This window comes from Lissotriton helveticus, chromosome 10, assembly GCF_964261635.1.
Source record: "Lissotriton helveticus chromosome 10, aLisHel1.1, whole genome shotgun sequence".
NCBI classification, from domain to species: Eukaryota; Metazoa; Chordata; class Amphibia; order Caudata; family Salamandridae; genus Lissotriton; species Lissotriton helveticus.
In genome coordinates this window covers 776,853,019-776,875,795 of record NC_136071.1, presented here as the reverse complement: position 1 = coordinate 776,875,795, position 22,777 = coordinate 776,853,019, and the positions used below count along the sequence as shown (strand labels likewise).

Sequence of the window (22,777 nt, the reverse complement as noted above, 5' to 3'; positions counted from 1 at the left end):
AATATTTCATGGTCCCTAAAAATGAGTACAGGTACCCAAATCTGTAACCATCTGCACAGGATACCAGAGAGTCTTTCACAAAGAGTTACCTGCATAATTTGTCTTTTTAACAACATAATTTAGATAATATTGCCACATCATTTTGATAAATTTGCAGCATAGTCCTAGTCGTTATGATGATCAAACCCGCATTTCGCAAGGCACTGTGCAACATTAGCCATAATTCACGGTTCCCTGTAAACATGGGTTTTATACCACTGCATGTTGTGCAATAAAAGCATCAAAATATGATATATGTACTCATCTATTTACACATGCACGCATGTACATATATATGGACAGTGCTTTGTGACACTTGTGTTTGACGTTAAAATAATAAAGGGATTAATGAATTAGTGGGTTGACGTTGTAACTGGATCAAACAGGGCTATGTTCATACTTTTAAGAAAGTTCTTCTGATTCCAATTAGGTGAAAGCCATTTTCCAGACACTTGTCTCTTACCATCAGGCAATCCATCCCAGATTTCCAACCGGTCATAGCGGCAGTACACGCCTTGGGGCGGATTGGTGTCCCCTTCCACGTCAAAGCTTTCAAACTCCAGTATAATTTCTGCCATTTTGGGGGCAAAAATAATGTACGTGCATTCCAGGTTATTCGGATACTTCTCGGGGAACCTCGGGGACTTGATCACTCCATTCGGCGCCGTGAAGTTTCTGGAACATTCCGACCCTGGAGGACAAAGGGATAAGGTTAGGCCTCACTGCGTGACAAGTCCAATTTGCTACCAACACAGCACATTATTAAGCAGTCCGCGGCTCCCTTCCTGCACCTGTCATTACGGTGATCTCTGCAGCCCCGCGCGCTCACTCAGCACTTGTGCCTGGCCGTCTCGAGCCAACTGCGAAAAGCAATGTCCCTTCCAGGCCTTTGTGTTCATTCCTACAGAGCGCTGAAAAAAAACACATAAATGCCTGCCTGCCTGCTGTAAGACATATGACAAATATGAAGGCCTGAGGGAACGGTAAAAACATAAGTTGTAGAAATCCTGACAGGGCCCCAGAGAAGTAATTATAGCTCCTCTTAAAGTTAAATCTTTAAATCCAGCGGTTGACAGCTATGAAACAGGGCAGGATATTTACAAGAATTGGCGTGCCTTGTTCCAACCCAGCGGAGGGGAGCCGCGGTTTTAGGTTGCGCGCGCGCGCAGTGGCTTGGCGAGCTCGCCAGATGTGACCTGTGCCTCGTGACGAGAGTAATGGGAAAGGCTGGTACGTGCGGCCCGCGCGCCCGGCTCGCTCGAGCGCGGTGTTGACACAGGTGCAGCCATAAAGTGTTGCAGTAGGGGGGGAGGCATGATGAACTGCCTATGTGTAGGCCAGGCATATTGTTAAAAGTCACCCGATATCAATGTTGACATACGGAACTTATTTAATGTAGCAAATAAAACACCAATTAGCGTTTTTCGTGGAAGCTGTCACTTGGTCAAGAACATATGGCCTTATAAGGATTATTTTAATGACGATAATTGTGCGTACAGTTTGTGGAAATTCCGCACCAGCTGTCAACGTATTTTAGGATTTCGACCAAATGAACAGCAATAGTCCATCCTGATGGTGGGCAGGACAGAGGATGACGCATGTCTTCAAGCAGCCACCTCTGTGGCGCGGTTATTATTAGCCGCCATTTTAACTAGTCCATGTGATGGGTTCCCAAGAGAGCAGCAGCTAGAAATACGGGATGAAGGCTGGCGTTTAAATAAGGTAATTCTAGTCAAGGCGCGTAGGGCACAACCAACATGGGGCGTCCAGTTGACACAAAAATAATGAACTATTGCCCTATTTGGAAGGAAAGGTGAGGTGCAATGCCACTATCTTCGCTACCAAGATATGATAGTGTCTACAAGTAATGAATTCGAAACTCAGCAAGTCCTACTCAACCTTCTTTCCTACCATGGTCAATAAACAAAGTACCATTAAACTGAGTAATATTAAGAATACATTTTATTTACAGTGCTTATGAGTTGCAGAAGTACTGTATAAAGCGCTAAATAAAAATTAAGCTATTGAAATTAATTGCCTTACATTTAAAAGAAGCAGCATTAAATCACAATACGTGGTGCATTCGTCATGGTCGCTCCACAATAAAGGCTAACATTCAATAAGTCCCAGTGTTTGACCGGGGCTTAGGAATTTGAGTCCAAAGGGTCAGTGGTCATTTTCATTGGTACATTCACTTTACTTTGCTTTTTCTCTATATATGATCCTATTGTTAAAAGGTTCACAGATGTGTCAAAATAAACAGGCAAAATAACTAGAAACATCTAAACTAATGTAATAGTTCTTGAGACAAATAGATTTTTTTACACGTTTAGGACCAACCTCTGCCCTTTGGGAGCAGTATATATCCGTCTGCGCTACATTGTTGCTGAGTAATGGCGCTTTTCTCTTGTCAGAGGTCATCTGTGGTAACCTCTGCCCATTGAAGAACATGTCAGTCGGCAGATGGGGTTCAGATTCAACCACTCCTTTCTCCCAGCTCAGTACTTAGCACTGCACTTGTGCATAGGGAGTTTATCTGTATCATGTATTCTGTAGTTAAGATAGATGCTTTGTGTTTCATCCAAGACAGCCTTCCTGTAGGACCATAACCTGGACAAGAGAATACTAGATGGCTGCTGAAAGCTACACGAAGAGGCAACGGGGGGGGGGGATTAGGGTGGGGTGCAGTTCAGTGCAGTGGGAGCCGGGTTGGCCCTAGGTGCCAATGTGTCCCAGTGAAATGGGAGTTACAGTCAAAACAGCACTTTACCAGTGTCAGCAAACACCCTTTCATTGCCCCCATTTGAAAAATCTGACATTTATATTATAAAAATATTCTTTTAAAGGTTTGTATTATTTGAAAAAAACAAGACAAGTTAAAGACACTTGGTGGATTATTATCTAGTAAACAATTTATACATAGTTTTATGAAATAACCCTGTGACTAACAACTTCTTTTAACGTGCCCTTCTCCAAAAAGCCCAGCGCTATAGCATTGAAACTCACATATCTTCTCCAGATTGAATCATTAACCCCTTCGACGCTCATGACGAGCCCAGCTCGTCATGGAGTTTCCATTGATTTCAATGGAAATTGCATTGAAGTGAAGTAAAATTGTGGTGTTGTCACCCTACACCTTTTAAAAAAAACAACAACAAAAAAATTCCCTGTGATATAATGTCACCCATTTAAAAAAATCATTAAGACTGTTTGCCTGCTCTTATCGCGCTCACTAAAGTATTCTGGTTGGGTGATTGGAATAGAAGGCATCTCCGATTGAACATTACCACTGACCTGTTTTGTAGATTTCATAGCGGATGGAGAACCCAGCTCCATGAGTTTCGTAATCGGAGACAAATGTGATGAACATGGAGGGTCCAGAGGAAACTAGCTGAGAGGGAGCAATCTTCCCACAGAACTTCCCCAAAAGCCTCCCATTGGCATTTTCTCCATCGATTATCTCCACATAGTCATACCTGGTGGAACAAGAGAAGAGGAAGGTTTTAGCACAGAGGCTCTTGCTACTTATTGCAATTTCAGCTGAATGGGTCACTTTATAGTCCATTTCATTAGTGCAGAATAGACCAAAAAAGAAGACTTTCAATAGACCTCACAAGCGAGCTCCCGCTGTTAATGTACTTAGAGGACGATTTTACCAGCTGGCCAAGTGGATGCACTTTTTTTTGCTGACCACTTAAGCTGATTTGTGGCAGCAACGAAAAGGACAGTGGGAGGTGTAGAGGTTTGAAACTACAGGGTCTTGACAGAAAGTGCAAGGTAAAAACAGGCTGTATGCTGACATTCACTAGAACATTTTATACAGGAAACCGTACAAAGCAGACGCGCCCATTACAATTATACAGTCTTATAGCACCAGTGACATAAAGCCAAAATATGTGTAGTTAAGGCAAAATGCTTCTTGCTGATACGCTATAAGAGAGTGAAGGATGCTCCTGAGTGAGATCTTATCAGCGATCAGACGGTATCACCTAATCTAGTATGAAATTTGTGATTACTTCATTGGTCATTGGCTGAGACTCTCGTATGAGTAAATGTTTAGCACGCATTGGCAAAGTTCGTAGGTCTGGCTAGCATTTTCAGACATTTATTTAAAAGATTTACAAAACTGCTGCCGTGAAAAAAGATCAAACAATGTTTGTTTTCTGTATACAATCTATGAATTAAAGAATGTAATATGAGATCATTTGCTGTATCATTTGCTTCTGAGTTGTAAAATAGTACTGCATGCATTGTAATGCAATCTCTCCATGGGAAGAAGAATTTAGCACCAAACAATCCTCAACAGAGGTGGGAGACAGTATTCCGGATAGAGCGCAAGCCCACTATATGCATAACTTAAAGGCATTGGTAACAATAGATCTTGAAGACAGGTGCTCTGTCCAGCCAGACATGAGTTTATATGATTAAAGTTGTCCTTTCCTGATTCTGTTAAATCCCACCCATATTTTCTTTTTAATTTTAAGACATTTTCTATTGAGAATTCCCTTTTAGTCCAATTCTTTAAATTATGTCCTATTGTGTTCTTTCCCATTTTAATCTGATTCCTTGGTTGTGTGAAATTTTCTATTGAGAATTTCTTTTTAGTACAATTCTTTAAATGATGTCCTATTGTGTTCTTTCTCATTTAATCTCATTCCTTGGTTGTGTGAATTTATTGTAAAATAAACATCTACTTGTTTGATATTGTTTAATTCAACAAGCAACGTTTTAATTGCTTTGTCCTTTTCTAGTGTCAGAAAAAATAAAGAGTTCACACATGTTGCGCTATGCATTCAAATCAGCCACATAATCTTTTTCAAGGCTTGCATATTCTGTGATACTATGTGAGAACTGTGTATGTGGTTGCAGTCAATTAGAAAAGTCTTCCAATGGGCTGGTCATTAGCCCGTCTTGCCGGACGCCATGCTCATTGCTCTGCAGTAATGCTTTATTTAAATTCATATCACATTGCATAATTGGTTGGCAGGTCCCAAAACTTTTTATTTTCAAAACCAGCATATAGTAATACCTTATTTTTAAATATGTCATATATACATACTTTTAATGGTGCTCATTGTATCGACCTCCAAAGGGGGAAAGTTAACGCCACTCTGCCAGTATTTGAATCTTTGATTTTCCACTGTGGCACTAGGCATGATACTGTCTCTTCTAAGTGCCCAATTACCATCAGTCCTTCCTTGTGCTGTTATATATCTTAGTTTTTGTCCACAGTAGCCATTGGCGGCATCATGAGCGCCGTCTGTGATTCTACTAAATAGTGCCGCAGAGCCTCTTGCGATATTCAACGCAGATTACTTATAGTGCTGAATATCTTAATCTGCGCTTAAAATGAACCATGTGCTGTAGCAAAACATCCACTCAAACAATATTTCTCTACACGGTGAGCTATCTGTTGAATCCCTTTCTACTCTACCGGAGCACAAGCATTCGGAAATGTAGTGGAAGAAACTCATTAAAATGGCGACGTCATCTCCGTAGACATCATCTGGCAACACGGAGAGATTAAGAAGAATGGCATACATTAGGCATGCAGACAATGCCAGCTCCAGTCGCCAATTATTGAGAAAAAAAGGAAATCTCATGAGTCTAATTCGGTACAATTAAATTGTGTCTCTTTGTCTATGCCGGTTGTGCTATCAAGACATAATGGATGGGCCTCTTTTCACACTGTGAAGCTCCACCATGAATTCAGAATGTCTCATTCTCGTTTTCTATCCGAATAATACTATAATTCTGTTTTTTACCGTGCCCTCATCTGTATATAAAAACGTCAAACTAATAGCAGTAGGGGCCTGCCCCCTAATTCTTATCCCCACGTAAAAGACTGTCATTGTGCGATGGATGCACAGTGCGATGCATTGTTTCGTCATTCAATTCCACTCCCCGTGGTAATTTAGGAACACATTATTTTCTCTTCTGGGATTTATTTTCAGATTAGTGCTTTTGAAGTCCTTCTGAGACATATGCTGTTTTTTTAGTACACCAAACCATTGGCACCGTTGTAACTTGGGAGCATATTATCAAGAAACAGCGTTAACATTATCGCCGCTTTAGCGGCAGGAAACGGCTGTTCAAGTGGCGATAATGGGCTTGATAATACGCCCTTGTGAATCCCCATAGAAGCCCAGAACATGGGCTTCTATGGGCCTTCAGTACGGCGTATTATCAAGCCCATTATCGCCGCTTTAGCGGCAGTTTTCTGCCGCTAAAGCGGCGATAATGTTAACGCCGTGCTTGATAATAAGCCCCTCGGTTTCTGAATTATACTTCTTTTGACTTACTCTAAAGGCTGATACACAGCGGAGTGCAGGCTATATTTCAGGCACAATGAAAGACCATAGCAGTCCTGGCTTCTGTGATCAGCGGAGTATAAATGAGGGGGTTTACCCAAACAAAGTCACTGGGACCTGGGTTCTAATAGTACTAGGAGGAAGGGGTCCCAGTGTGAACAAAGATTACTACACATCAATCACAAACTGACACTCACGGAACAATCAATGTATCCACACTGTTTAATTATCAATGGGATGAAGTATATTGAATATACAAGACAACTTGACAAGGAATAGTAGTTGCTAAGTGCCCAGAGGAGCAGGGAAGGGGGTGAAAGTCAAGTGAGGATGTGAGGATAAAGAGAGTTGGTGACATTAAAATCAGTTAATTGGCAATGTTCTCTTGACAAATTAAATGCAAAACAAACTGACCAAGGATTCCGGCATTTCAACAAAAAGACATACTTCGAATAGTACAATATATGTAACAATGGTGGCATGAAGTTGTCACTAAACAAGGTGGTTGTCGACGTTTCGACCCTCAAATTTGCGCAGGGATATATGGTGCCCTTGCTGTGGGGTCTTCTTCAGGACAGTCGGGGGGTAAGGAGGGGGCAGGCAACCTGCAGATTCAGAATCACACCGTAATTACTCGTGACGTCACATGGAGGTTACATCTCGAATACGTGTCGACTATTTAGAAATCATAAACAAATTGAAGATGTCGGTAAATGTTGTCGCACCGGTGGTAACGTGGTTCAGGGTCCGTGCTGCTAGTGAGACCGCGGGATTGAAAAAACTCCGTGGTGTTTAAGCCGAGTCAATCGGAGCAGAAAACGCCATCAGACCGAGATCAGCAGCAACAAATGGGACAACATTTCAGATATGGCTTCTCTTACCAATGTGGTTCCATTTTCTGGTCAGTTGTAGGATGAAAGGGCAAGGCTGATTTCTATGCTGTTATTGTGGGGTATATTGACACTAACCCAAGGTTTGGGGCATGAACAGCAGATATGGAGGTCAATTATGAGGCAATAATGCCTCCAAAACGGGTCATTATTATTCATTTCAGATATTCTCATATTTCCTTGCCTGGGCTGACTTGCAGATGGGGAAGAATGAAAACTCGGCAGCATTCGGGTCTCAGCCTTGTAACTGCTGATAATTGCTAGACCACCAGTATCAACCAGAAAGCATAGGCTTGCCTTAGACCTGGTGAAATGGCAGAAGCCCCGTGAGCCCAATGGGTGTTGCGCGCCTGGTATATGCTATATTGTTCTACTTTTACATTTTTTAGAGGTGGTGCCCATAAATTGCAAATCTGTTCCATCTTGTAAGTGATGTGATGCTTTGTTGTTCCCAATTCCCAACTCACCTCTCCTAACCTCTTAGCATTGGGGCAATATTTGCTTCTTGCGGGTTCTATTTTGCTCTCCTTTAAAGGTGGCACTCTTAGTGCCTCTTAAGTGTAATACACGTAAAAGCAAGTCAAATCATCTGTTTGATCAATATTTCTGCTTTTCATGATGCCAATAAATTGCCAGTATACAGAGCTACCTCCACTTATTGACTTTCTTTTCTTTGCCATTCCTCATATGCCATCTAATAGATCGAACTCTTATGAAGAAGGCGCGCTGCTTGTTGTTGGTATCTCTGTTTTTCTCCTAAACGCACAGGGTAAATACAACACTTATTTATTCATCATAAACAATATAAACATGTTTAGCATACAGCCAATGTAATCAACTAAGCGAGTGCATGAGAGGTGACTATAAGATCGATGATAATTGTTGGGAAGCAGCGTTTGAAGTGCCGTACCTCATTACAAGACAGTGGGAGGTGTGCCAGGTCTTAAGATAGGAATAATTAGACATTGCTGGGTGTTTAATTAGACTCAAGCAGGGTTTGCAACCTACAGCATTTGCTATGGATCAGCAAGCCTAGCATAGAAACAGGGAAGCTCAAACAGCTTTGTGCACACAGCAGCATATCAAATGAAATTGCAACGGTCTTAATATCAATTCAATCAACTCGATTCAAAACTTTATTCGGCAGCATTGTGGAAGCCATAATATCATTCTAGCGTCAGTTCATAATCAGCTGGCACATCAAATAAAGCTGTTCATACATTTGCTGCTGATGTGCCCACATGCATATTCATAGCATTAGGACCCCATAGTAGTTTTAGGTAATCGAGAGTAAGCCGAAATAACAACGTGCCCTACTGTAAGGATGTACAATGTGGATCTAGGTGGGTTAGATCCATGCCAGACCTTTCCATGAACTTTTTTGGCCATAGGCTTGAAAAACACCTCAAGAAATTATAAAGACCACCTACAGCCACCACCATTTTATTAGAGATGGCAAGCGGAGTTCCTTGAGCCAACATTCAGCAATCCCCTTGATGGGGTGAGTGGGATTGTAAGTCCCGACACACTACTGATCTCTCTGTAACTCCAACCCTCTCATAGAACCCTTAATGTGCGCATGCTGCCTCGCTAAATGGTGTTAGTAAGATTTCCCGAAAACTCAGTAACGAGGACACCACAGAATTGTTACATTTTGGAATGATACAAGCCATCATAAGTGGAATGAATGGTCTTTTCTGCATTGAGTACTTGTAAACGAATTACAGTGATCATTTGTTTCTAAAGACAATGTCTAGAAGGTCAGATAAGTTAATGACGACGCGCTATGTGCTGAAACCGAAGAACCAATACAAACCTTCTGGTACATTGACTTCTGCATGTCAAGAAAGTGAGTGTGCCTTGCATGCTTCTGTCATGGACAGGTAACAAATTACACTTCATACTGCCCTGAGCTGTCATTTGCTTTATGTTGTTCAAAAGTTGCAAGTAATAAGCAGTCAGACCTAGCTTATCGTCATGGCATGAGATATCATCAGGGTTGGCTCTGCTCTCTTTCCCTGGTGGAGGACATATTCTGAGTTTGGGCCACCCGGCTGGTCCAAGGTTTTCCATGATGTAAAGGAGAATTTCTCGCCTGAGGGATTAAAAACACTCTTAGGGTGTCACTTGGGGTAATGACTCTGCGGATTTGTGAGTCAGTCTTCAACTTTCTATAGCATAGCCAAGAAAAATATTACTAAGGCAACTATTTAACAGAATATCATTTGCAATATAAAGCCTATTTTCAGACTAATGTTACCCATTAGACCACTAATTACCCTTGGACCAATACTCGATCGGTTAGGACCGCGCCCCACAAAAGAATCGCTATCTGTCCCTCTGAAATTAACATTTCTGCAAGATGTCAAGTTGACAAAATGCTCCCGGCTTTCGAAGCTCACTGCTGCCAAGCCAGCAAAGGCCACTTTGCCTTTCCATTTGTTTTTAAATCTGACAGAAACCTGCTATAATCAATTTACACAAACCATTTATTCTATTTCCAACCACTACCAGGGTCAGAACCTCTGATACATTAATTTCAGGAATGCTTAAATTCGGCAGTAACATAACCGTATCTGACAACTGAAATGAGATCAAAGAAAAAAGATGTCTTCATGATGGCTAATGTCATCCTTAACAACCCTCTAGCAAGCCTTGCAGGGCGCATTACTGATGTTTACACAAAGTCCCACTGGAAAATTGCAAAGATGATATCACTAGTTAAAGTGGACAGGTTATGGCTCTTTAAATTTCGAACATGACATTACCTCATCAGTTAAAATTGTGCACCCGCATCGGTGTACACTTTGCGGACAATAGAGCAGACATTGATGGAACTGTAAGCATTAAAATATGTGAAGTATTACATTTACTTCTTTCTTCCCATGTATCTGATGGCTTTAGTGCCAAATGCTCATCATGTAAGCCATATTGGCGGTTGAACTGGTAAGTCTTGAGAAGAGTCAAGGAAATGCTTGTTTGCTTAGATTTGCTGATTGGTAATTGAATTATCATGTCCAGGAGAGAAAAATGTCTCTGGATCCTGTACTTATGTTTTTTTGCAGCAAATGCAGCATTCCTCTATCTTTCACAAAAGGCAACATTTAACCACATTCATTTCCATGATTAGACAAAGCATGCTTGCTGATTTGCGGGTCCACTTGGATCCTTCGTGTTCCTTGGTTAATTTTGAGTCCTACTGACCAGTCATGCAATCAAATACATGTCTGCAGTTCAGTGTTTGACTGCTTCCCTAACTTTGTAGACAGCAAAAGATTATTTCTAGATTGTGATAGTACCTTCAACATTGATGTACAGCTTGTTGTGTTATGCAATAATATTTGATTTTGTAGCACTAACTAAAAATTGTAAATTGATACTTGTATAGCGCACTACTCACCCGCAAGGGTCTCAAGGCGCTTGTACGAATACCACTGTGGAACCCATCCTGGCTTTCCGTGTGAGGTGTCCACTCCTGGGCACCCCCAAGGTGGAGGCCAGGCATCCTTAGCGTTGTGGGGGCCGTTGTGGAGATTAAGCAAGCGATTGACCTGAGTTGCAGAGTGGGACTCCATGATTGGAATAGGCACCGAGGCAAGAATTATCAGGTCCGTGGAATTTTGAGCCCAAGACCCGCCGAGGCGGGGAATTGAACCCTGGTCCCGGGCTTGACCTCTGCATCAGGGTCTGCCGCTCTAACCATTGAGCCACACTTCTCCAACTAGCAATATCTATAGCATCATATCGCCTGCTCTACCTGGGTGCTCTTTCATGTAGGTATGGAAAGGTCATCTATGGAACCAAGTGATCCATTGTTATCGTCTTAATTACACCGGGGTCTATTCACAAGGGTAAATTTACATATGAGTAAATCTACCTATGTAAATGTAATCTTACACTTTAGAATATATTTACTACTTTTGGCTACTGACCATTTCCAAGACTAAATGTATTCCAAAGCATAGACTTACATGTCTCCAACCTTTAAACAAGGGCGCTGTGCCAAATGTATGAGTTTAAAGTTACTACTCGTAACTTATTGCAAGTAGGCCTTGGTTGAGCTCTTCGCCACTGTGGTTGAGATCTCCCCCACCTTAAGGGGGATGTCAGAGACTGCAAAGGAGAGCTCCCAATGGGAAAGAAGTGGGAAAGTGATCCAACATGATTAAAGTTTATCATGTTCAAAAAAAGATATATATATATATATTTTTTAAATATAGATTTTAAATTAATTAAACAAATTATTTTAAGCCTAGAACTAATAAAACAAAATGTAAGAACACATTACTTCTTCAAAACAAATGTTTACTAAGTAATAAAATAATTTACCTGTATTAGTTTATTTTATAAATAATAATTTCTAAATAAATTAACTAAAAAAACAAAATAGCAATTTTTAAAAAAAAGTAAATTTAATAACATTAATAAACATGTGTGCTTAATTACCGTGAATTACATTTGACTTTTAACACCTTAATGTATTTTTTAATTAAGTTAAGTATTCATTTGTAAACTAATAAACTATTTAATTATTAATTTTGCATACTTTTTGAGATATAAGAAAAAAATATGTAATTTAAAACTCAAAGTAATATAACTTGTTTAACCTCATTTCCTATGGGGTATTATATTAATTCACTACCACCATTATCTTTGATGGCAGGGTGCTGCAGTACCTGTGATTGGCTTTGTGTGGTGCTAGACTTACTCCAAGGCTGGTCTGGACTGCATTTACTACTGCTGTGTCACTTTTAGGGCTGTAGTAACGTTTGAAGTGTAGCTTGGGAATAGCAATGGTCTTACTCTTTTGTGGATGAGTGTTTGTATTAGCATCCCCTCCCAATTCTATGATTGGCTGAGTTCTATGCTTTTTCTGCTAATTTTTCGGGAGCTACTTATTTCTTTTTGTTTAAGCACTCCATGAGACTGCATGAGTTTTCCAGCTATCTCCCGTGTCCCCCCCTCCACGCTGTTCTCTTTCATCCTTGTGCTTTTCCCACCCACAATCCACATATACCCTCCACCCATTTATTTCCTCCTCGGCCCCCTGATCCCTTGTGTTTTTTTCTCCCTCACCCCACTGTGTTGCTTCACCCCCACCTCCTCATAATGTAAAAACATGCTGTATAAGTGTTTTGCAAGGTATGGAGACTCCATGCAGTTGTGCTTGCTGCAGGCAATATTTGTGGTAGTATCAGGGAAATCAACCAACAGTAGAACAACGACCTACCTGATCATAAAACAGGCCCACAAACAGCCAAACCCTGGTCCGCACGTTGACCTGTCAGACTAGCCCTTCTGGCACCGTCTGATTGGGGAAACATCCTTTACAACGCAACTTTTACCACGCAGTGCCTTTACGACGCAACTATTACAACGCATGTCATTACAACGCATTGCGCTGGGGGGCGCTCTAGGATAGGGAATGGATTTAATTTACTATCCAACACCTTCCCTACTATTCACGGGGACTGGAGTTGGAATAGTAAATTAAACTATTCACTATCCAGCACCCCAAAGCGCTATGCGTTGTAACAGCATGCGTTGTAAAAACTGCGATGGAAAGGCATGCGTGGTAAAAGCATGCGTTGTAATGTCATACATCCGTCTGATTGCTCCATAGGCCAGTGCGACTCTTCTCGAGACAGACAAATGTGCACGGAGGTGGCACAATCCTTTTTCTGTCATTTTTTAAACCTGCCGAAATGTGCGTGGGACCACGGTTGTCATGTTTAGAACCAGACGAAATGTGCCTGTCATTAGCATGTTTGTAAGTAGACGAAAGTGTTTGCCACCAGCAATCGTTATGGTTGAAACAGATTCACTTTGCATTCAGAGCAACAACTAGAGCTGGACAATATTTGGAGGGGGGTGGCACCAAAACACAGAAGATAGGCCTTGGAAAAACAAATTGCAGTCCTCTATCAAATTACAGTGGCAACGCCAACGAATAATTAAGCAGAATTCATGTAACACTATAAACGGAACAAGAATATTGCTCTAAAAAGCTGCGAGTATTTGCTCAGAGCACGAAGGTGTAGTTTTAATGGAACCTCAGGGAGTACCTACAACCACTAGCATGGCAGAAGTAATGTCGCCATTTCAGCAATTGACCCCTGTGCACCAAACAATATTATCTTTTCTAAATTACAGCAAGTCCCACTGAAGCTCGGGGAGTTAAACATATTTCTCAAGGTTACATCGAGTCAGCGTAAAAGTGTGGATTACATCCCAAGTATGTGTCACCAGTCCGGCCCACTCGCCCGAGACTATAATCCTCCTACGCATGATTGGGCTTTTACAAACAGTGCAGGCCTCGGCGTTGGCCGTGCCACATCATTAAGAAGCAGTTTGGGATTCCTTCCTAGTGCAGTAAGCCTCAAAGGAGGACTCCTACCTTCATTAAGTGACTACTGTGGGCTGGTGTGGTGGAAATAAGCCCAAAACTCGACTGCCACTTTTACAGTCAAAGAAAAAATCTTTTTCTTGTTTTAAGTAGTTGAAACAAAGTAAATGCATGCCAAACTCATTATTTCTGCCATGGCATACGGAGCACCCAAAAAAAGAGTTTACGCTATATAAAAACTGCAAATAATAAATAATTATGTGTATTTATTATGATTAACACGGACCAGAACAATCTAGTTTCAAGGAGGAAGAGCGCAGTACAGAACACATGTTTAAGTAGAAAATATAAGCAGGAAAATTACCTGGGCCCCTCAATCCCTGTTTATTAGGCTTAACAGCACAGTTGTCTGCAATTCCTAATGTTATCAATTCTTTTTTAAGTTCAAGAAAAGTTTATTTGATATTGATAAGAGAGAAAACCAGGTGTCAAAACAAAATACAATGCGATATCAAATTAAAGAGTTTGAGCAGAATAATACAATCATACAAATGCAAGCATTAGAATAAAAGAAAGGAATCTGGGTACAAGACGAGAGAGAGGGAGAAGGCAAAGAGAAGCATGTTAAGCAAAAAATATGAAAAGCATGAGAACAGTGGAAAGCATTAAAACAAAATGGTACAATGAAGGATAAGTGGAATGTATCGAGCGATTAAGGAGGTTTGGGAACTTCCTGTTGTGGAGGTGGGGGGTGAAACAAGCGTTTACTACATGAGTCCAAATAGAGTGTAACAGGAGTCCATAAGTCCATGCGTTTAGTAGCCATACATGCCGGGAAAACATGAGCAGTATCGAGTCTATGGTTATGGCACACATTAAACCACCACGCCTTGAATGAAATTTTGGAGAAGTCTTTCCAGTTGGCCGTTATTTGTTGGAAGGCAGCGGCAAGTAATAGGTCAACAATCTGAGGTTTTAGATCAACGTCATCCCAGCAAGGGGAGAGGCTACCCAGAAAAACATGTGTGTGGGAAAAAGGGATAGAAGTGCGGAAAATTAAATTAATTTGAGCCCAGACCTGTAGCCAAAAATTACAAACAGGAGTGCATAAAAATAACATATGAAATAAATTAGCTTGTGGTGACGAACAAGACCAGCATGTATGGGGAGTATTGGGGAAGCGTTTGTGAAGGTCAGAGGGTGTAAGGAGGAGTCTATTGTAAATAAAAAACAAAGTCTGAGTGAGGGTTGCTGCTCTGGAAGATTTGCGAAGTTTGATCCAGATTTTGTCCCAGAAGGAAACCGACCAAGAGATAGACAGATCATGCTCCCAGGACTCTTCCACTTTAGATTTAGGTCTAGGAGTCTCACCAGCGTGAAGGTATTTGTAAATAGCAGCAGCTTTTGGCGTAGTGCGTAAGAAGGAATGAAGTGTGGAAGTGGGAGTGGAAGAAGCAGGAGGAGGACCAGGCTGGGAAAGGTCATTGTATTTCGTTAGGACTGTGTCTTTAAGTAATTGGTATTTGCGTGCAAAGGAAGTAGGTAGGTCATAAAGGGAGCGAAGGGCGTCAAAAGATAAGAAAGAGGATTGAGAAAAAAGTTGGGAGATCCGCCGAAGACCTCGGGCATGCCAAGTTTTCCAAAAAAAGGGTCTATTACGTATAAGTAAGGACGCGTTATGCCATATGGGGGAAGAGAGGAAATCAGCAATGGTGGTAGGAGGTGAGTGAGTGAAGGAGAGGAGTAATTTAGTGGTGAACTTATGAATCGGAGTAGAGATAGAAGTGGGTTTGCGAGAGAAGGAGAGGTATTCAGCGAAGGAGAAGGGAGAAAGAAGGAGGCGTTCAAATTTGGCCCATAGAGGACATGGGGTGTCAGGGTCTTGTAGCCAAAAAGAGGCTTGCCGCAATTGGAACGCCTTGTAGTAGGCTGGGAAGTCAGGAAAGTTAACCCCACCCTCTGACTTAGGACGGATCAGACGTTGTAAAGACATTCGTGGCTTCTTTTTATTCCAAAGAAAGGACACCAGAATAGAGTTGATCTTTTTGAAAAATTTGGAGGGGACAGGGACCGGAATATTGGAGAGGGTATAGAGAACAATGGGAGACAACATCATTTTAATAGTGTCAAGGCGACCCCACCAGGATAGGTAAAGGGGATGCCACTTGGATGTGAGATCCGTTAATTTTTTAATACATTTGGACATGCACAGAGAAACAGTGTCTGGGATGGTAGGGGTAATATGCATTCCAAGGTACTTAATATGGGAAGGTTGCCACGTGAAATTAGAGGCGGCAAAATCAGGTTTGAATGTGAATTTAGTCAAGGGGAGGATCATGTTATCAATTCTTTAAAATGCACATAGGGCCTGGCAGATTAAGGGCCGCCAGACTTGTGGTGGCGGTCCAGCGACTCCCGCAACAGTGGTCTGACCGACCTATTGACTTGGGCGGTCGGCCCGCCCTGGGACCGCTGCAGAAAACTGCCATTCCCTGGCGGTAGCGCGGTGGTCAGAGGCTGCAATATTGCTATTGTCCCGCCAAGCATATTCCGTGTTTTCTCTCTGCCAGGGTTTTCACAGCAGTTCCACTGCCGTTACAGTGTGTAAAAAATATAGGACAATTGATAATACATGCAGGGAGGGGAAAAGTAGGAAGCACAAGCCCAAAAATAGAAAGACAAACTTGCATTTATTGCTAAATATACATATTCATGTTAAAAACATTTAGTACACGGAACATAAAAACCAGGTAATCATGTAAATAATCAATTATAGTCGGTTCTTATATTTATAACACGATTGCATGGACAGTGTTAAAACAGTGGCGAACACTTTATTTCATCGACGCGCGTTTCGGCGTTGTCACAAGAACGCCTTCTTCAGGAGCCACAATACATTCTGGAAGACACATGTAAAAAATTATATTAAAAACACAATAAAATAATCTGAAACTCTCGTCTTCAATATATCATTACAAGTACATATGGCTGTGCTTACATATCTAATACCTCCCTACTTGTGCAGCTAAATAATATAGCCACATAAGGTACAAACTAGGCTATATATATTTGAGCAGTGGTATGTTGGAGAAGGGAAAGGGGATGTTGGTCTCATACCCCAAAATGAAGTTGTAGGAACCTCCCATTTGCAGAATATGCCAAAACTCAGGGGGGAACTCCAAACCCGAGTGCCCAACCTAAACAATGATACAAACGGACAGGAGCCTGTTTTTCTTAACGTGCAACAAACTGACTAGTAAGCGTTTATCGAGCTTAAATGCTAGGGAAGGAACGGTTCATGTGTAGAACTCTAATCTATCATATAATATACTGATAGTTTATGCTCGACATTTAGAAATATCCGAATCTTACCAAATTAGTTAAAAAAGACGGGGTTATGCGTCTTGGTACAAAGGGAGGCCAAATGTCAGTTTTCAATACTAAAGGAAAAGATAAAACACATAATGAAACTGATCTGTATTAGGAGATACATCCTTGATTTAGATTTTTTGTACGATGTCAATACTATAGTCAGATAACTTACTAAGTTTTATCACAAATAATCCGTGGTGTCTACCCATAAACGCCGCGCTCAAGAAGGCTGCTAGCGTCCAGTGCCAATGTATTCCATGCTGAAAGTGGAAATACAACAGGCTGTAAGTTGCAAGTGAATAAATATAAAGTTCGTCTGTGGATGCATTCACACAGAAGGAAGGTCGCTATTGATGCCAGAGGAAAGAATGACTCACCGATTAAAGATAGTAATAACGTAAATACAGAGGGGGCCACACTCTGGATATCTGCTCCAATTCACCTTTTCTGATTTTGATACTAGAACTGGAAATATAAAACAGTCCCCAATTACAGCCAAATACGTAAGAGATGCAGTGGAAAATGCAAAGGTAGCAGGAGGTCTATTTTAATTATTTGGTTAAGTGTGCGTGTCCCCGTGCAGGGGCCCACTCGCTTACCGAATATATTTTAACGGGTATGTTAGGCAATGCCCAATGACATACACCTACGGGGGCCAAGGTCCGGATACCTATTTGCGTCCCGGAACCATCAAGAAAATATCTTCAGTGCTAGGAAAGGAAAAAATGCAAAATGTGTATAAAAACAACCCCTTGCAGTCTAATATTTGCAAGATCTAAAAGGGGAAATGATTTCAATAACCAGCGCAACTCGCTTACCGGTTATATGTGAAAGGTGAAACGTTTACGTCAACCTGCGGGTGCCGCGTTTGTGTTATCTGCTGGCGTCCCACAGCCGTTGGAAAAGAATCCTCGGTACTGTGTGTAGAAATGTTGTAAACCTCAAGTTAGAAATAGTTCTCATGATAAAAAGGTAAAAAGTGTAGTTTCCATAAGGGAAAAGACGAATGGCTTACCGATTATGATGGAAACCGAACCGTGACAGCAACCTGTGGGAGCCACGTCTCGAATATTCGATAGCGTCCCGCAGCCGTTGGAAATGCTGATAACGAGACTCACTGAACCGCCCCTCTTATAAAGGGGATGTCCAGGTGTCTACGCTGACGTGTCAGGCTATCAAAGACTTTTTTTCTTCACTTTAAAGGGGAAGTGACCTTAAAGTTGATAAAGGTGAAGACGGAAAAAAGACTAACCCAAATAGCAGGTTATATTTCGAGGGTGGAGCCACTGTCGCGCTCGAACAACTAATATCAAGCAACAGGAGAGAGACAGAACCAATTAATCAAAATATTGGAAAGTTGTCCCTGTCGTAAAATATGTGACAGTGTCCAAAAACATACTGAATAATTACAAAGTCACTTTGAACAAAATAAAGAGATCACAGTCATGCCCGATGTACGAATATAATATTAGAAATGTCCAGGGGACACAGATTTGTCTTAGGTCACTATGGCGAGATCTTACTAAACTCAATAAACCTGGACATAGTGCACAAACGATAGCTCAGGATACCTAATATAGGGATACATACCCAAGTTTTATGTATGTACACCCGCTGACGGGGATAAGGGCAATTCATGTTTCTTGAGACATTATGTATGAATAGGCCAAAAGAAACAAAGGGGGAGACGTAATTTGCTGGTTCATAACAGTTATGACAGATTTTATATTAATTCATGGATCCACAAAAATCACAAAGGGTGAATCCACCAACTGCCAACCCAGATTTTGTTTCTTATTATAGACAGATGGCGTTCTGCCAGGGAGTTTCGTTATTCAATCCCCTTTTGTGTGTGTCCAAAACAAAAATCCAGTAGACCTGCCGTTACAGTCCATGCTGTCCAGAAACCTTGTGAGGCCTTCCCATTGTGGTGCCTTTTTCAAAGGCACCAGCGCCTTTATAAGAGGAATCGCAGCCGGAACCACCATAATGCCTGCTCGCCACACTACAAAAAACTTGCCATCTGGCAGGCGACGGAGGGGACGTGACAGTGGTGGGCCCCTCACCTGCACCACCAAAAGTCATAATCGGGTCCATAGAGTGGGGTTTGACTCTGCTCAAAGGAGAGTTTCTCTCGCACCTCATGCTGTTGGCTTTTTGGTGTATCATTCATCTTTCTGTTGAGTGCTTGCCTTGCTATGCACAAGGAACTATTTTACGTCTCAACAGTACACTGAATCATAGCACATTCAATTGTGAGAAAGGGAGAACTGGAAGTTAAAGCAGCCCTGGAAAATATATTTACACAAACCCTCTATTAGAAACTATTGAGTTTAGTGGGTGAGTTCAACCTTGTCCTCCTGGATGTAGTGCTGGGAGCAAATTATATATATTTGTCTACAAGAAAATTGTGTGTGCTCCCTCAAGGAGAGAAGCGTGGCTCAGTGGTTAGAGGCGGCAGACCCGCAATCTGAGATCGACCGTGGACCAGGGTTCGATTCCCTGCCTCGGCGGGTCTCTAGCTCAAAATTCCATGGACTCGATAATTCTCGCTCTGGTGCCTACTCAACTCACGGGGTCACACTCTGCGACTCTGGGCAATAGCTTGCTTAATCTCCACTACGGCCCCTCGCGGCGGGATGCCTGGCTTTCACCTTGTGGACACCCTGCCGGGGTTTCTCACAGGGGAATACCAGGACGGGTTCCCTAAGCAAGCGCCGGGACGCTTACGGGCAGCTGTGCGCTTTACAAGTCCAGCACATTTACATTTACATTTACAAGGCTGTTCTAAAGGCGGGATAACTGATGATCCCTGCATCCGTCCACTGCTAATAGCAGCCTTAAGGTCCTCTGTCTAGCGGGGATTTCCCTGGTTCCAATATGGGTAGTCCATCCCTGAGGTGAAGTAATTCAGCAGTAAGGGCCTGAATAGTATACTCAGACTCCACTCTATGTGCAAGGCATGCGGATGAGTGGAGCCCCAGTAAAACTGAGGCTAGATCTAATTATAACAGATTATGAACCAAGTACGTTTAAAATGGAAGTACATATTGGACTTTCTACCAAATATATGACATGGATTCAAAACAATGGCCCAGGTACCAAATCTAAGAATACCTGTATAATGTCATTATATTGTCGATTTATATCGGAGACGGAGGAGTGTTCTAGCTTCTTTCGATAAGCTGGACACTCATGTAAGAGGACACTATTAAGGCCATGTGTTACCCGCAAAAGAAAATGGGAGTGGAGGAGAAAAACAAAATAAAGCAGTAAAAGCCTTGAACTTTCAGGAACAAGACATGATGTGTGAAAAATCCCAGTTCTGTAGAATGCCATCAAAGGAATAAGTCACGGCTCTGTAATATTGAAAGATTAGGATGTTTTGGGTGGATGATATTAAGGAGCGGGCTGATTACAGTGGACGGATTATTAGAGGATAATTAAAGCTGATGTCACCCATCATTATGCTCATGACTCAAATATGAGTTAGCCTAAAAGATGGAGCATAACATTTACATTTTCCCAACCAATTAATATTTGACTCTGTGAACCATCTGTCATAAAAGTACACCAGTGATAAAGTTAAAGGTCAACTTTGAACAAACCTTTCAAGAAGAGAGAAAGGGAAAGAGCTTTGTTACATTTCTTGTAGGATCAACCTTACAAAACAGAAGGCTCAGCAAAAGGCCAAGATTTTACTCTGATGTAAAATAATGGACTGAATAATCTAACAAGGCAACTGTTCATGCAAAAATGTACATTCAAGTGTACAAAGTTACTCTTACCACTGGCTATATGGGCTATATTTTATTTACACTGTTCACTGTCCCAAAACAGTTCCTCACCACTGGTACGTCTGAAATTTATTGCAGGGAAAGGAGAACTATTTGCCAACTTTTTTACTTTGAAGATATGCATTAAGTTCCTGTGGTATAACCATACGAATGGTAGATGGACATTCTCAGCTCATAGACCGAGAATGAGAGCAAACAAGCTCAATGAGTTGACAACTCTTTTAGAGTACACAGTAGTTCACACAAACATATAGAACAAATTAACTATTTTTTGAGTTCGACAAATAAACATCTTCAGGCTGATAACTATTAGAACAAATGAGTAGGGAACACGCAAGGTCAGTTTGCTTCCCAATTAATGAAATAAAAAAACAAGAATGACCTCCAGATACATCAACTCATATACTGATGTATCCCTTTTGTCACTTTATATCTTTTAATAATTTGTTCTAATATTGTAAGCTTCATCGCTTCGCAGACCGTGAAGCTGTCTTAGTGGAATGAATGGTATATAAAAGCAAATATATCACATCATCAAACAGACAAATCAGTGTGGCTATTAGTGTGTCCATTCCAACAGTGCTTAATTTGTAAGGTGCTGCTTAAAAGCCCAGGCACTATTAAATATCAGAGTACCGAATACCAAGGCTGTGTAGTCCTGATTCCACCTCAGGCCTCTTCAATCCACTACCAGACACTCCCTGCCATTTTATCTCACTCTTGCAGGCTCCTGTGTTCTTCCTTGGTGACACTTTTTCTTTCTTTCCCTTTCTGTATTTTTCCATACCTTTCTCCCAGGAACTGCCAGATTAAGAAGAATAAATGCTGGTCCCTAAAAAAGAGTGTCGCGCCCCCCATCGGCAACCTCTGGCTCAGATTAAGTACTGAAATACAATGAGCATAGCCACAAAGTCAACAATGACTGGTTATAATAGGGAACACTATACCGCTTCTCGCGAACATGTCGGAAAAATCCATACATCAATCAAAATATACACTTTATACTTCATTCTGCTATAAACAGGTGTCAAAGGTAAGCCAATCATGACAAACATAAGCAAAGCCCTGGCAGGGTTTGGCGGTAATGAAACTCACACTGTGTAGTATCGATGCTGGGAGACTCACACCCAGTCAACCATGTTCATGTATCTTTTCTCAGGAAGGCTTGTGCACCAAAACTCGTTGTCATTTGGGTGTATGGCATGCATTATCGGATCATAAACTGTACTCATCTTTGATATGAGAACCAGCAAGCATTTATTGGTTTGTATGTCAGAAAATCGAGTAAAAAAAGATCGATCTCCAAGAATATCAACTATTGTCATTTAAGTATATATAGGTGCGTTTGGATGAACCTTTGCTACCGCCACACCTACACACTATCGTCAAGGTATATAGATGTTGAGTTTAAAACAGTATTAGCTACGTATTCTTACCATGATGATATATTAGAAGTCAGTATTCTGCAGGCAATACTCTGGGAGCGCACCCTTTATTAGACAAGTATCTTGGGTACAGTGAATTGGCGCAGGGATGCTGTTAGGAAACGTCAAAATGCTGTCTACACCTTGAGCCAACAGAGGGACACGCTTTTAAAATGGTGGTACTCTCTTGACTCCCTGGTGGCATAATTTTCTTGAACATAAGTCAACATTGTATTTGATGAAAAAAATAGCCATTAAACATATTTACTGCAACATTGTGGAACAGCTTGCTCCCTCGGTGATGAACAATACGCTTTCATTTAGCTATCCTTAACATTTCGTGGGTTTTAACCCCAGTAGATAAATATGTAAAATATGGGGACCAAATGATAAAATACGTAGCAAATTGATGAAGTTGGCCTTTTCAAGCTGGTTATGTATTTTCAGGACCTTTATCTACTATGCCTTCATATACAAATATTGGCTACTACTTATGGGATAGAAATTTGTATGTGTTGTACCATCTATAATTCCATAAGTGCATTCATTGATCTTTCCTAGATTGATCCATTTAGAATAAACATCTGGAAGAAAATAG

General features: G+C 41.3%; 1 protein-coding gene across 3 annotated transcripts in view; it reads right to left on the bottom strand.

Moving 5' to 3' along the window:
- NRP1 (neuropilin 1) overlaps positions 1-22,777 on the bottom strand; it is a 249,366-nt gene that overhangs the window by 135,543 nt on the left and 91,046 nt on the right. For all 3 annotated transcript variants that reach the window (XM_078663336.1, XM_078663334.1, XM_078663335.1), the window contains exons 3-4: positions 3,334-3,515; positions 503-730 (exon numbers count right to left, since the gene is read on the bottom strand). In XM_078663336.1, coding sequence (XP_078519462.1) covers positions 503-730; positions 3,334-3,515 — 410 coding nt within the window. The remainder of the gene's footprint in view (positions 1-502; positions 731-3,333; positions 3,516-22,777) is intronic.